A 14,567-nucleotide genomic window follows, 5' to 3' on the forward strand; every position below is an offset into this window, starting at 1 on the left:
ACTCAGTCATGTACAGAAATGCACAGATTCTTTTGTGATACTTGATATTGAAGGGGGATGAATTTGTTTAACCTATTTAATCCTCTTGAAAATTTTCATCAGAACTTTCCAAGTGACAAGCAGGTAAGAGCTAGAAGATAACAATACACTGGGTGGGTTCTTCTTTTTCATTTCATGTTCAGTTTATTCCTTTGTCACATTTCTGCATTCATTTATGAAGTAAAAATAGTTATGCTAAAATAAGCTAGAGACATACCAAGAGTACTTTTCTTCCCCATTTAGTGCAACCTAATGGAGAAGGCCCAAGTAAATGGATAAACACTATATATGCATTGGGGAGGGTGGAAATCCAACGGCATTTTAGTGTCGTGTTTCTCCACACCCTGCTCAGACTGGCGGGGGATTATTGATTCTGCCTGTATCTTCAAAAAAAGGTATGCAAGCAAAGACTTCCCTGGACCAGCTGTATCTGTATCATATGGAATGAAGAAAACATTCCCCAAAGCCAGCCAGCACTGTACACCCTCTCAGCTGTGATCCTACCACAGGAGGGCACCCAGGCATGGGCTGTGACGCGCCTCCCTTCACCTCCTGGGAAGCTGCAGACATCCTGCTGAGTGACTGCTTACACCCTCTTCCTAAAGGCTTTTAGATGCTGGGGAATAAATACAGCACCTATTGCCTCACTGACGGCTAAGAAACCATATGTTTGGAAAAGTGCCATTACATCTCCTTTCCAAACTCTTAAATTTCCTTATTTCACCTGTTTTGCATCCTATTACAAATGCAGACTGCTAAATGTCATACAAGAGAGCTGGGCAGGCATGAAGTGTATGAACTCTGACGCAGAACCAAGTCACCTTACCTATCCTGGTTCAGGTACTTTTGCCCTTGGAAGGTAGTAGAGTCCATAGTTCTGATTTCCTTCATGCTGAGCCACTACCCACCCAGTAACTCCAGTAAGAGGTATCTCTATAGCTACCCCTTTTTATTTTTATTTTTTTCTTGTTTTCATAACCTTTTTCTAGACAAGCTTCTTCAGAAGTAGCCCCTGCAGCACCCAGACATCAAGAATCATATTACATTTGTAAAGCAAAAACCAAGAGAAGTTAAAGCACATGAAACATTATTTTCCTTACAATCCTGTGCTTGAAGTGACAACTGCTTTATGAAAGAAAACGTAGAAGTTAAATTTTAAAAGTAGTCTCCGTCAGACTACTTTTTATTCAAGCAAATAAAGGCAATACAGCATAGGGGAGAGGTCATACAATTCTGACCTTGTCCCAGATATCTCTCTAATAGACCACATTGAAATAATTCTGCCCCAAATGTTTTTCTTCACATAATTCCTGATGTTACACCGTTATCTTGCTATCATTTCTCCTTTTCCTATCTATTTAACTGCTGCTTTACTTATCATTTTTTATCAAAGTAATACAAAATGTCTTGCTTTATGTCTACTCCTCATTTACTATGACTTCAAACTCTCTAGCTCTGTACTAGAAACAATCCAGCTGTGGCAGAGTATAATAAAGGCTATAAAACCCACACAAGAGGCAGTAAATATCCAGCAGTTAGCCTGCCTTGAATCCTACGCTGCTTTACTTAAACTGCCACCAGAATTTGAGCAAGTTTAACTGCAGTGACTGCAGTGTCGATCTCATTTGTATTGGCTGAATTTTATGTTCAAATTCTTTGCTAATGCTATTTTCTGCTTTGTTTACACAGCAGTTTTATCATTCCATTTGTCTGTGTTACCATCATTATTGGCATATTGATATGTATACAGCAGCAGTGCTTCAGCATTGGAAGTGGTGATATTCTGAAAAATGACTACTTATTTTTGTCAGTGACCAATCACAATGAAATATTTCTATTTCCCAATAACCATTTGTTATATTCAGTCACGCAGGCCAGGTAAATTAATTTGAGTATCCTCTTAAAAATCCTAAATGAAAATTGGAGTAACACTGTTATTCATTAAGACACAGTTAAGATCGTAAGCCGCATTTCTTACCTATGGATATGGTCCAAACTGCAGCAATTTTCATAATAGCCTTGGTGCGGGAATTGAAGCGGCTGTGCTCAATGGGATTGCGTATTGCTACATACCGATCAAGAGAGATGGCACAGAGATGCATAATAGATGCAGTTGAAAAGAGCACATCTAGGGAAATCCATATAGGGCACAACTGTTTAGGCAAAGGCCAAGCATAATCTGAAACATAGAGAGAAAAGAAATGAAAGGAAAAAAAGAAAAGGAAATAATTTGGGAAGCTAGGCCATCATTTCTGAGAAACTCTTGGGTATTTTAACTCTACCAGTAAGAATACTAATAGCAGTAAGGAGCACATGCATGAGTAACTGTACAAGGAAATCTCTCTCAGGGCTTCTCTTGGGACAGCCCCTGGGTCTGGACGCTCTGTAAACCCATAGTGAGTTCTCAAACATCTGTTTTCTATGACTCAACCTACCAGTAGCTAAACATGAAGGAACATTAATTTGGCAATGCCTCCAGGTCACTGCTCTTGCCACAGTCCTCTTCTTGAAATTTCCCCAGAATTTTTACAAAATCAAATATTCCTTTCAATTATAATAGATCAATCATAGTTTTTCAATGGATTACATAGTGCTGTGTGGTATTATTTTTACTCAGATCTATTCTTATTCATAGTTTCTGTCTTCTGAGAAGAAAGGTATCAGGATTTTTTTCTACAGACTGTCCACCAAAATTACACTGTTTCACCTTAAACATTCTCCCTAGATGACCTGTCTTAATTACAGAGTAATTCTTGCCTCCTTGCAATACTCTCTATTGATCGGCTGAAGTTTAAAAATTGCTTTGAAGGTAGACAGAACTGAGCAGTACTATTTACAGAAAGAAGCATACCAGCAAAGTGAAAGGACTAGATAGCCACATCTGCCAGCAGCTGTCAGGCAGCTGGTCTGGGTGTCTACATTTATTAGTCAGTTTACTCAGTGCTGAAATACATATTGAGAATAAAAATGACCCAGAAAGATCCTCTGAGGGCACTAGTATTTAAATTAAAAGTCAGAGAAAACAGCTTTTTGAATGATATTCCCATGTACTAATGTCCAGAATGGGTTGCATGAGATCACTGATGTGTCCTGCCAAGCACTGGGCTTCTAGCACACTTATCAAAACAAACCGGCAGCATATGCAGCAGCTGCAACCACGACAGACTTCATACTGGTAGCACAATAAGGCATTCTTGTGTCTTCATTCAGAACACGGATATCTAAAGCAATCTTGAAGTCTACCCCAAGGATCTGCAACATCATTTTTTGTTACAGTAAAAATGATGCAGCTCCATCTTACCAATCTTGAATAGAAAGACAGAAACATTAGTCACAGAAAGCATGTTTTGAAACAAATGACCCAGACAAAGAGAGACTCACATTACCTTACACGTAAAAACCCAAGTTCAACTGAATGAGAGGAAATTATTAGGAATTGTCCCAGTGAAGCCCAAGAATGCTTCACAAGATGCTGGGCAGAACAGGCCAGACACATTAGCTCATTTTACCACTGGAAACACAAATAAGAGGTGCTAAGTAACTCACAGAAACCCACACAGGACCTTAGCTCTGGGGAGATACACCTGTTATTTCAGCAAATCTGTAGTACCCATAGTAGAGGGACTGATATTGGACTAAAATCCAAATCTATGAGTATTTAAAAGATCCCTACCACAGGAAGCTAAGTAAAGTGCATTGTGGCTGGAGCATCTTTACTTTAAAAAGTACCTCTGCCGTTCAGATCAATCAAACTTGCTTAAATTATAACTCAACCCCTTTATGAAGCAGCAATCAAATTCCAAGCCTCCTGCTCTCCTTTGCAGTAACTTAGGATATCGTTGCCATTAACCTGAGTTGGAAGCTTCAGTTAAGCATGTATCTGTTTGCTGTTTTTTGTTTGTTTGTCTGTTTGTTTGTTTTGTTGTTGTTTGTTTGTTTGTTTGTTTGTTTTACAATCACCTTTTAATTCCAGTTGTGTTCATTGTACCTAGCACCAGGAGGTTCCCAGGGCTGATGCTCCTGTAGCACTCCAGTGAAAGCTCCAGAGGAGAACAAATCTGATCTCCTTCAAGTGGTACAGGTGCTTCCTGTTCAGCCCCAGGCTTTTGCTGCCAGCTCCAGCTAAAACACATTCAGTGATGCTTTATTACTTGCTGCTTTTCCCTTTGAGTTGCTAGAGACAGCTTGCTGATGCAGGCTGAGATGAGGTGTGAGCACAAGACCTGAAGAAAGGCACTGGGGAATGTGCTGTGATGGATGGAGTGGTCCTGCTGAATACAGAGTAATGGCAGCAGCCTCTGCTCAGAGGGATGTTGATGGGGATGGCTGGGTCTCCCGTCAGGCAGACAGCCAGAAAATCTCAGGTGTCTCCAGGAAGGGCCTCCAGGCTCCCTGTGCGTGGGAGCATCTCTGATATACAGAGCTGCAGAGGGTACCATCTGATTCTTGACATTTAATAGACCTGGAAGAGGTTTCTACAGCAACCACCTTTCCAGCACTACTGAATGATAAATAGCCTCTGCTACTTTTTCCTTTAAGCTCTCTGACCACTCCCCATAACTGATTCCCACTGGAACAACTTCTGCTATTGATGTGGACTAGGCAACAGCACTAAAACCAAAGAATTAGCAGGAGTGAAAGCAACCGTAAATGTTCATACCCACGGTGAGAGGTTAGATGCTTCTGCTGTCAGCCCTGGCAGAGCAGGAACCACAGCCTGCCCCAGAGCTGAGCATTTTCTCACACGCAACTGCAAACAGATGAAAGTAATGTTGCCCAGAATTTCTGCCCAGGCAAGCTGTCAGGATGTGTTTAAAGATGAAGACGATATGAGAGCCCTCCTAATGGCTAATCCTTTTAGTCTTTACTGTCCCAAGGCACTCTGTTATGCTTTCATCTGAAAAGGCAGTTATATGAGGAGATATTTTACTTTCTCAGGAAGTATCCTAAAATGAACTGTGATAATAAAATGTCACTCCGGAAATTTGTAGAATGGAAGCTTGTAATTCATGACTATACCTTGATATGAAGGGCATAATATATATTCTATGTCAAAATGCAGTTACTTTTAAGTAAGCATGGTGTGTGCATTCAAGAAACACCTACACAGCACATGAAGCCAGTAATTTGAGCAAAAAGAAGAAAAGTTAATTCTATTTCTGTTTAAATAAATGTACAAAACATAGGAAATGTACCCTGTGACTATGCCAAGGTGGAAATAAAGATTAAAAAAACAACTCTGTTAACAATGTTAGACATTTAAAACAACGTTATCCTCAGAAATACTCTATCCACAGAAGGTAAGATTTCTTGAGTTAGTTCTATTTTCTCTCATTTCGTACACAAACAATAGCAATTACCGTATATTTAGAAGCGCAGATGACTGAGTGCCACATATTCTTAGACCCCAGCACTTTTAAATTTTAGTAAATGCATTTCCAATTGAAAGCATGCATCTCAGTCTAAATTTGCTTCTGGGAAGAATGAAACAGTGCCTAACACCTGGGCAGCCAAACCAAAATTCCTGGTAAGAAATTCTGATTTGTGTATCTTGAATTAATCTATGCTCTTGAAATCAATCTCATACGTAATGCATTAGCTGGTAAACCTTATAGGAAAATGCTGAGGAAAATTTGATGAATCCAGCAGAATAAAACAAAAGGAGATATTCTTTTACTTATGGTGTGATTAAGTTGCACATTTTTTTTTGCTTCCAGATACTTTATGGATGCTAGAAGTTTACAGTGGACAAATTAATAGATAAAAGTGTAAAAAATGTAGATAAAAATCATAGATAAAAGACCATTGCCATGCTAGTTCTTCTAGATCAGTGTTAGCTTCTAGTTCTGGTCAGGATAAAAACACAAGGTATGAAATCCTATAAGGAAGTTTCTGCAGAATGCCCATGTGTATTGCTTCAGCCTCCAATGCTGAAGAGCATGGAACCCAAGCTGCTGTGGTTCCTCATGGGAAACCTGGGACAAATACTCATATTTAACCAAGAGTCAGGGTTGGTAGGTGGGATTTCATCTCCAACACTTCACTGGACTGAAAAAGCAAACCACAGTTCCTGTATGTCATTAAATGTTGAGATGGGCTCAAAATGTTGGCAGCAAAACACAGAAACTCAAAAATATTTTGGCAAAGTTGCAGACCATCTCTGTCTGCAGCTAATTTGCTGTCAGATGAGAGTTCCCTTAAATTTTTTGTGCTTTCCATCAAGAAAGATGGCAGCAATGAAATTTAATCACTTTTGTCAGAGATTTTATGTATATGAATAAACAGTGTTATATAACACTGTTATTATGGTCATTGTGCTGTTCACTGCATGAGAGTCAAAATTACTAGCCACTGCAGCAGGAGGGGACTGAATAATCCAAAGCATAGCAAGTAGGAGCAAAATTAAATATGTAGAATGGTAAAACAGAATTACTCCAGATTGAAGGAGAATGGCTGAACCAGGAAAAAAAAAAAAAAAAAAAAAAAAAAAAAAAGTGTTAGAACCTGTAGCTGAAAATATTGTGGGGATTGCAAAATCGACTGAAGCTTCTTTCTCGCTAAAGCCTCAAACAAAAACTCATGAGTTTTCCACAGCTTTTTGCGCTAAGCTGGAGTAGATCAAATTTTTGTGTATACAAACACACCCCACACTAAAAATGGACTTGCCCACCATATTTACATTTTGAAAAATTATTATTGTTTGTACATATTTACTACTTCTATGGCAGTATCTGCTCCAAGATACCTCCAGGGAATACGCAGTGCAGCACTCAGGACAAATCTGGTATAATACTTGGTGACAAAATACCTGTTTACATCACATTAAAGCTAAGAGTTATGTAAAATTCATCACTGTAGCTTCAGAAGTTTTTCATGGCAAACTCACACTAAGCTGCAGCAGTCGTTTTCTTTCCAACCATAAACAAGAATTTGGAAAAGGCTTAAGAGCATACTTATTGTATTTAGACAGTGCTTTAGATCTGTTGGGAGGGATAAAAGGGTAAAAAAAATCAAAATCACAGAGGAAGAGTAAGGGTATATTTTGTCCTTTAGGCGCCTGATTTTATATATATATATATGTACATACACACACAGATAAGACATATATACATACTCATATATATATATATACATAGGAAAACAAAAACCAAAAAACAAGAGGTGCAGAATAGAAGAACTAAAGATGTTTCTCAGTTCAGATATAGCCTCTTTTAACCTTGTCCATTGGCTTGGCCAAAACATAAAATGCATGTAATATTTCTTGTTTTGGGGTTCTGATATGTACTGTATTTATTTTTCACTTTAGCTACTAAGTAGGCCTTGAACTAATTGAATTAAAAATGTAAGGAAGCCATTATGTTTGAATTAATCTTAATCCCAGCACCAAGCACAATTTCTCAGCAGTTAACATGGCAACAAAGCACAGGTTTTCAGCACCTCCTGGTTGTTCTCTAGATGCCATGGGTCCACTTCAGGCCATGATCTGATCTATGTAGTATTCTTGCTCACAGAAAAGTCAATTACAAAAGGAGATGCCTCACCTAATTCTATGAGAAATGAGGATACTCTTTTTATTCAGTGTTTTTATGCCTATCAGAATGAGAATAGTGCCATATTCAATAATAGCATCCACTCATGTTACCTTGGTGTAACTGAGAGCAGTGTGGAGATGATGTGAAACAGCAGCCCAGAAGATGTATCCAAAAACTGTCACTTTCTGATAGATTTTTGCAGAATCCTAAGAAGTTTCTTTCACATATTCCAGGAAAATACAATATTGTGGTTTGTGGAAAAGAAGCCTACTTTCGCCCCCTGCTAAATGTTGTTTCATCCTGTTACCACCACTAGCATATAGCCACTGAAGCATTTTATACTAGCCAGACTTTCCCATATTCACTACAAAGCTTCAGAGCAGGCACAGGCTTTACAAAAATAGAAAGCAATTAAATACAGTTCTAACATTACTGCATCACATTATTCCTAAGGGAACTAAAGAATTCAAATTATTTTCTTTCTCTTTCTTATCTAGGAAGTGAAGTATTTCTTAGCCTGAAATACCACATCAGCAAGTGTAAAGTTATATATCTCTTTTTTTGCTCCCTTATTTCCCTCAAATTTACATAGAAAAATGATTCAGAGACATCCATATCATTTTGAGAGTCATACAGCCAAGCATATTGGAAATCTCCATTGTGCCTGAGAAGTACAGAACGTCTTGTTGAACCCCCCTGCCGTCCTCAGTGATTACCACCACATCCACAGAACAGATCACACTTGTGCAGACAAGCTTCCTGGCTGTAGAAACAAGGGAAGCACTACCAATGAATCTGATTTCATCACCAGTAGGGTGGTATTTAGTGTTTTTTCTGAAATACTGAACTCTTGAACACTGCGTTACATGAGAACTTAAGTTCAAGTTTCCAATTTGCATTTTCCTAGAGAAGAAAAGGCTATCCCAAAGCTATCTGGATCCCTTAAATAATATGTATTGGAACACAGCCAAGCACAAGGACATAATCACACACACAGAATGACATAAAAACTCCAGATGCAGCTACAGATACTTCTAGACAGACCTTATCTTTGAACACTATAAGCAAGACCAAAAAGGCGTGAGGGTTCCAGCAGACGCTCAGCAGAGGATGGGCTCTCAAATGATATGATTACTAAGGCAGTGGAAGGTATAAGAAACGACTAAGAAAGAGAAGAAAGGTAACATGGCATCCACATGTAGCATTGGTGAGACTGCTGCTGGCACCCAGCACTTGAAGGTCTACACCTAGAAGATGTTACTTTGCCCTAGTACTACACTGCACAAAGGATTTACTTGAGTCTGTGCCACAGACCACATCCGAACTGTGCCATGCCACCTTCCCTGAGCTTTGGTTTTCCTCTGAGTTATTCCTTCTCACCTCGTGGTGCCATCGGCATGACAGGAGAGGTCCTGGGGCAGGGAGCAACACACAAGGGGCAAGAACAGGATGGCCGCCTTCAGAACCGCCCTGCCAGTGGAGGAAACCCTGGTGAGACTGGGTATGTTTCTGTAGGTATTCTGGTTCTTGTCTCACCAACTGTAGTGACCAATTGATGTGACTGTATTTTATTGCAAATTAAACAATCACACGCATTATGGTGTTTTGAAAATGTTAAATACCTGTGTTAGATTGTGCTTTCTGACCAGCATGGCAATGCCTTGAAGTCTTGACAGGACTTGTAAGAAAGAAGCAAGCTGAGACCCAGAATGAATGTAATTATCAGATATAGGAAAAGGTTGTTTTAAATCATTTAAATATTTTTTAAAAGGTAAGGAGCCAGCTTTATCGCATACTATACTTACAACAACCTTGCTAATAAAATGGGATTTTTGCTAAGAAGAAAACATACAGAATGCTGTTGGCACCCCTAAGACAGCATCTCTTCTTTTAGGGAAATATCTCAGTATTCTAGTGCAGTCTGTCATTCCATGAATCCATATGTTACATTAATCTTTTCACTTATTGGTGGGGACTAAAAAACGATCTTCGAAATCAATAATGTTCTGTAGCTGCCTTCGTATGGCAAGTGAAATGGACAGTTAACATAGTAATAACATGATTAGTTGAATTGCATCACCAACTTTGTATAAAGGGTTCCTCCTAACACTTTATCTCCAACAGCAAACTGTCTCTTTTCACAATTTAGAGATACGTCTCCTTCTCTGGAGATATTCAAAACCTTCCTGGATGCCATCCTGTGCAATGTGCTCTAGGTGATCCTGCTTGGAAAGAGAGTTGGACTAGAAGATCTTCAGAGGTCCCTTCCAGCCTCAACCACTCTGTGATTCTGTGATTCGTTCTTCAAAGTAATTTATCTAAGTAAAACCTCAGCTTAATAAAATATTCATATCAGGATAATTTTTCTTTTCACTGATATTCTGTATGTCAGGACAGTAGCCTCTCCTTTAATTTCCTCAATTTAAGATACGTATCAGCCTTCAACCATTATTTAAGCAATCAGTAAAACAACAGTTGAACCAACATCACACTTGAAAATAAACCCATGAGCAAAGACAGACCCCAAATTAATAACTCCTAAATGTAATAATATAAATATTTTCCATAAAAATGTTGCATAACAAAGTGCACAAACATGTGACAATAACAGGTGTTTTTGCCTATTTTTGACAAAATTGAACGGGATCCATTATCACAAGAAATAGCTGCCAAAACATACAGATCATCTGAGGAAACCAAAATTTAGCACAGAAAATGCTATGGCATTATTCAGATTACAGCTGCCTGCTGAGCAGTTACCTTAGCTGGAACAAAGAAACCATCTGCTCAATCCCAGAGTTTCTAATATCAAATAAGTTTAGACTATGGCTTACCCTGGGAACCTGGACTTGGTCTGGTGCTAGTGAAAGGACACAAAACCATATGAAGCGGCTTTCTTATTTTTTTTTTTTTTCAGTCTTCAGTTTGATTTCAGCATAACTCAGTGGTAATTCAGACGTCAGTGCTATCTTGACAAGGTCTGGGACCCCATTTAGGATTAATCCTTTTTCTCAGCTCAGGCCTCCCTCCTGGAAATCCAGCTGAGCAAACTGGTCTCTGAATCCTTATAAAACATCTGATTGCAGGAAGAGATGTAACATGAGTTTCCTTTATTTAATGTAAAGTGCTACATATTTGGTGAGCTCAGGTCTGTCATCTGTAACTAACCACCTTGTTTTTACTAAATATTCTAGAAAGATAGCCCATTTATTAAGAATAGACATATTTACTTTACACCTGCTTCAGCAAATCAAAAAAAACAGTTGTTTGAATGTACAGGCAACGCTGTTTTCAGCTGTTTTGTCATTCTGACATACTTTGCAAACATGGTAAGTACTTTTTCCCCCATCCTCAATATTGAATTGCTTATAAGGAAGAAAAGAACCATATCTCATGAAACAGAGCATAATGTGAGGCCAAAGCAAGGTCTGTAATTTGAAAGATGGCTATGGTTTTGCCTTCTCTTTGCTTGCACGCTGCTTAATGGGAACAGGATATGACGGCCATTTTGGCCCTTGTTCAGCATGGTGCTATGCTTACAGCACTCCAGTTCCAATGGGAAGTTCAACCTGTAATAAAGTGTTTTGATGAATTTAGGAGTATCAAAGTTGTTCAGTGAGTCAGCTTTGCCTATTACTATACAGTGCACATTTCTCAACAGCAGGACAGCTGTTAGGGGCAGTGGGTTAATTGTCTGGCTGAACTGCATGACAGTGTGAATCATGTTCTGCTTGCCTGGTAAGGTTATAAACCACTACAAATAGTCTTTACTAAAATGTGTTCAGTAAGACTGGTAAAGGCAAGAAATCACTTCAAGCAAGGCACGTAAGCTATATTTTGGTCAGGCTCACAAATGTTAATTACCATTTCCAATATATCTTAGAGCAGAGGGCTTGCAAAATGCATTCCCTGTTTAACTTCCTCAAAGCTGATCGGCATTTCTGGTTCTTCATTATTGTAGAGGTAGAAATGGTAATGTGAGAGTGCTCCAAAGAAGGCAGAGCAAAACACATTTATTTGGGGTTTCTAAGAAGCCCAGAAATTCTGCTCCAAATCTCTGAGTGCCTTCCACTGTCCTCCTGTCACTGGATAACTTGCATACCAACCTCCCACTTATAAAGCTTTTCTGCCACCTTGCCCAGGATGCTTCTAAACAGGAGCGGATATATCTTCAGTCACAGGAGAAGAGTCAGTTTGGAGTTCACCCCCCTGGAAATTTTTATTGTGGGAGTCTGAAAGGTGATAGAACAGCACATTTAGTGGCTTTCTCAATGATATGGTTTGCTACTGAACTCAGTATTACATGTGCAGTAATCCAACGGAAATCTGTGAACAGGCAAGTGAGCAACACTGCCTTCTACCAGTTTAATCTCCATCTTGTGCTAGCTCAGCATAGTAGTCTGTGCACACAGCCTGTCCCACATAAAAGGCAATGCAGTGAAGAATCCCTGTCCTTCACTGAAACATTACAACATTACATTGTCCTTCAATTACACCAGTAGCTTGTTGTTTCCCCATTTTACCAGGCCATAGGAGTATTGAAGACTCCTTTTACAGGCCTGGAAAATATTGTCCACAGCAGAACTAGGTTTGGAAGCACTATCAGCTGATAAACTGGACAGAGTTGTACCTGCTAGAAAGCCTATTGCTCTGTCAGCAGCACAGGTGGCTTTCCTAGACAGCCCAGACACCTGCAGGTCATGAACATGTGAGAGGAAATCCCCTGGTGTGACCTGCTCCACTTCTATTGCCACAAGAAAGTATCAGCTTTAAAGGCTCACGTTTAATCGAACTTCCCTGCATGAACTATGGACACAAGTCTGTGGATGTCCCTACAGTAAATCATGGAGGGAAGGCAACTTGCAGACTTCATCTCAGCATGCTGCAACGTTTCTTCCTTTCTCATCTTCACAAGCCTGCAGGCTATTTCTCTCTCTTCAGCCAGGAACAGACTGTTGCCCAGAGACTGAACTTCTGGCCCTCCCACAGGATTTGATTGATTCAGCCCAGAAGGGAACCATCTTGCTCTGATAGTCAAAAACAACTCGCTTGTCCCTTTGCCATGGAAAGGACAGGCCACCCTGTCACCAGCATCCAAACATCCAAAGTGACCACAGGAGAGCAGGGAGCTGGGAAGGCTCCACGTGGCTGAAGCTGCACTGCCCCTCTTGGGAGACCTGGGGCTTCTGCACCCCCAGCCACCGTGCGCCTGGCACCCAGCCGGCTGGGCAGAGCTGATACAGCCCCAGATGAACACAGTGTGATTTTAAACCAGCCCTTTAGTCCAAGCAACCAGTCAGTTACTGGGTGTGACAGCTGAACTTGTAAAACCACATAATGTGATGTTGAGGATTTGCATTACTGTAAGCAATTTGTACACAACTTTTTACTAATTAAAATTGCTCACTGTGAACAGACTCTACCATAGAAGACATGGAGTTGGAATCAGATTTAATCACATGTTGTCATGCTTTCATACTAAAATATTTACATGCTATAAAATGCTAGATTTTTTGTCAAGTTTCTGCAGGAGGACATCTAAGAGTCAAATCAGCACACCTTTCTTTACAGCAGCAAAGATTTAGAAACACCTCAGAGGACGCCAACACATGCACCTACATGCTCACATCCTGTGATGCAGGTGACATCTCTCAGCCAAAAAGAAAACAGACAGCAATATCAGTTCAGCCTGATTTATGTTCCTCTCTGAGACATGATGGCAATACATAGTTCTGAACCCTGAGAAGGCCTGCACTGAAAATGGCAACACAGCATGGGGTGAAACACAAGGTGTTTCATATAACAATGTTTTAGCATGGCAGAATATATTCCTGATGGGTAATGTCAGTGGCAAAGTGAAACTTAACATAGGACCGCCATTTGGGTACGCTTGTAGTGCTTTATTTTTGAGTTTTGCAGAAATTGTAGGCATATTGTAAGTTCCATTAACATGAAATAGAAGTTTAATTTAATATGGGTAAATGAAGTGTGGGCGTACTGATATATTAGAAACAATACTATTACCCAGAAAATTATAGTGGTCTCATGAGGTAGAAAAGGAAACTAAAAAAAATAATATTAAGTTATACCATTGGGTTTTTTGATAGACTTGTTTTTGCTTTGTAATCAAGTGAAACATTATTTTTTTCTATCATGGTTATACTATTATTACACTATTATTGCGCTTGATTACAAATCAAAACCAGTTATAACTATGATAATAAAATAATGTGATAACATAATAATTTAGAAAAACCTAATAAAATAAGTATTGCCATAGATTTAACAGATGTAAATGAGTTATATGGGTACTGTAGTAGAACTAGTTACTCCCAAGATACAAGAGGCATTTATTCCACTAAGGGCTAGAAAACACTTGGAAAAATCACTATGGAAAGCAGATAAAGTAGAAGTAATGCATATGTTAAAAGGGTTTCATCTTGGAAGTTGTTTTTACCATGTTTATATTTGTCAACATCAAATTGCAATGCTATATCAAATGAATAAATTTGTTCTGCTGCTGTGCATCTTGGATGGAGACAGATTTTAATGGTAAAGTGAACTAACAACTTCTGGCTTCTGCCGTATTGAGATTCAGTCTTTTTGCATTCATCTTAGACAAATTGATCAAAAGGAATCAGCAAATGGTTAACTAGCAAATTCAGTAATTTACCTAACAAATTTGAAATGTACGTAACAGAATGTTAAGTAGACACTAGTCAGAACAAACACAAGGACATGAGGACAAAACTCTGCTGCCTCTTAAAACCAGCCATCAATATTGATAAGTGTGAAGCATGCATTCACAGCCTTCTGAATCCCAGTGGATGCCAAATAGGTATGGTAAAAGCTTGTCATACAGGCTTTTACATATTTCCATATTTCAACAACACCAAGACCTTTTCCTACAACTGTTGCCTCTGATTGTGGATGAAAAAAAGACTTCTATAAAAACAAACAAAACACCTAAAAACTTAACTCAAGTAAACACAACAC

The 14,567-nt window shown here is 39.2% G+C and overlaps 1 protein-coding gene across 7 annotated transcripts in view; it reads right to left on the reverse strand.

The window, feature by feature from the left end:
- HTR2C (5-hydroxytryptamine receptor 2C) overlaps positions 1-14,567 on the reverse strand; it is a 228,745-nt gene that overhangs the window by 12,819 nt on the left and 201,359 nt on the right. For 6 of the 7 annotated variants that reach the window (XM_035325240.1, XM_035325237.1, XM_035325239.1 and 3 more), the window contains one exon: positions 2,018-2,218. The exons of the other annotated variant lie outside the window; for it this stretch is intronic. In XM_035325240.1, the coding sequence (XP_035181131.1) occupies positions 2,018-2,218 (201 nt within the window). The remainder of the gene's footprint in view (positions 1-2,017; positions 2,219-14,567) is intronic. 7 annotated transcript variants of the gene reach the window in all.

Source organism: Oxyura jamaicensis, chromosome 4 (genome assembly GCF_011077185.1).
Source record: "Oxyura jamaicensis isolate SHBP4307 breed ruddy duck chromosome 4, BPBGC_Ojam_1.0, whole genome shotgun sequence".
Taxonomy (NCBI): Eukaryota; Metazoa; Chordata; class Aves; order Anseriformes; family Anatidae; genus Oxyura; species Oxyura jamaicensis.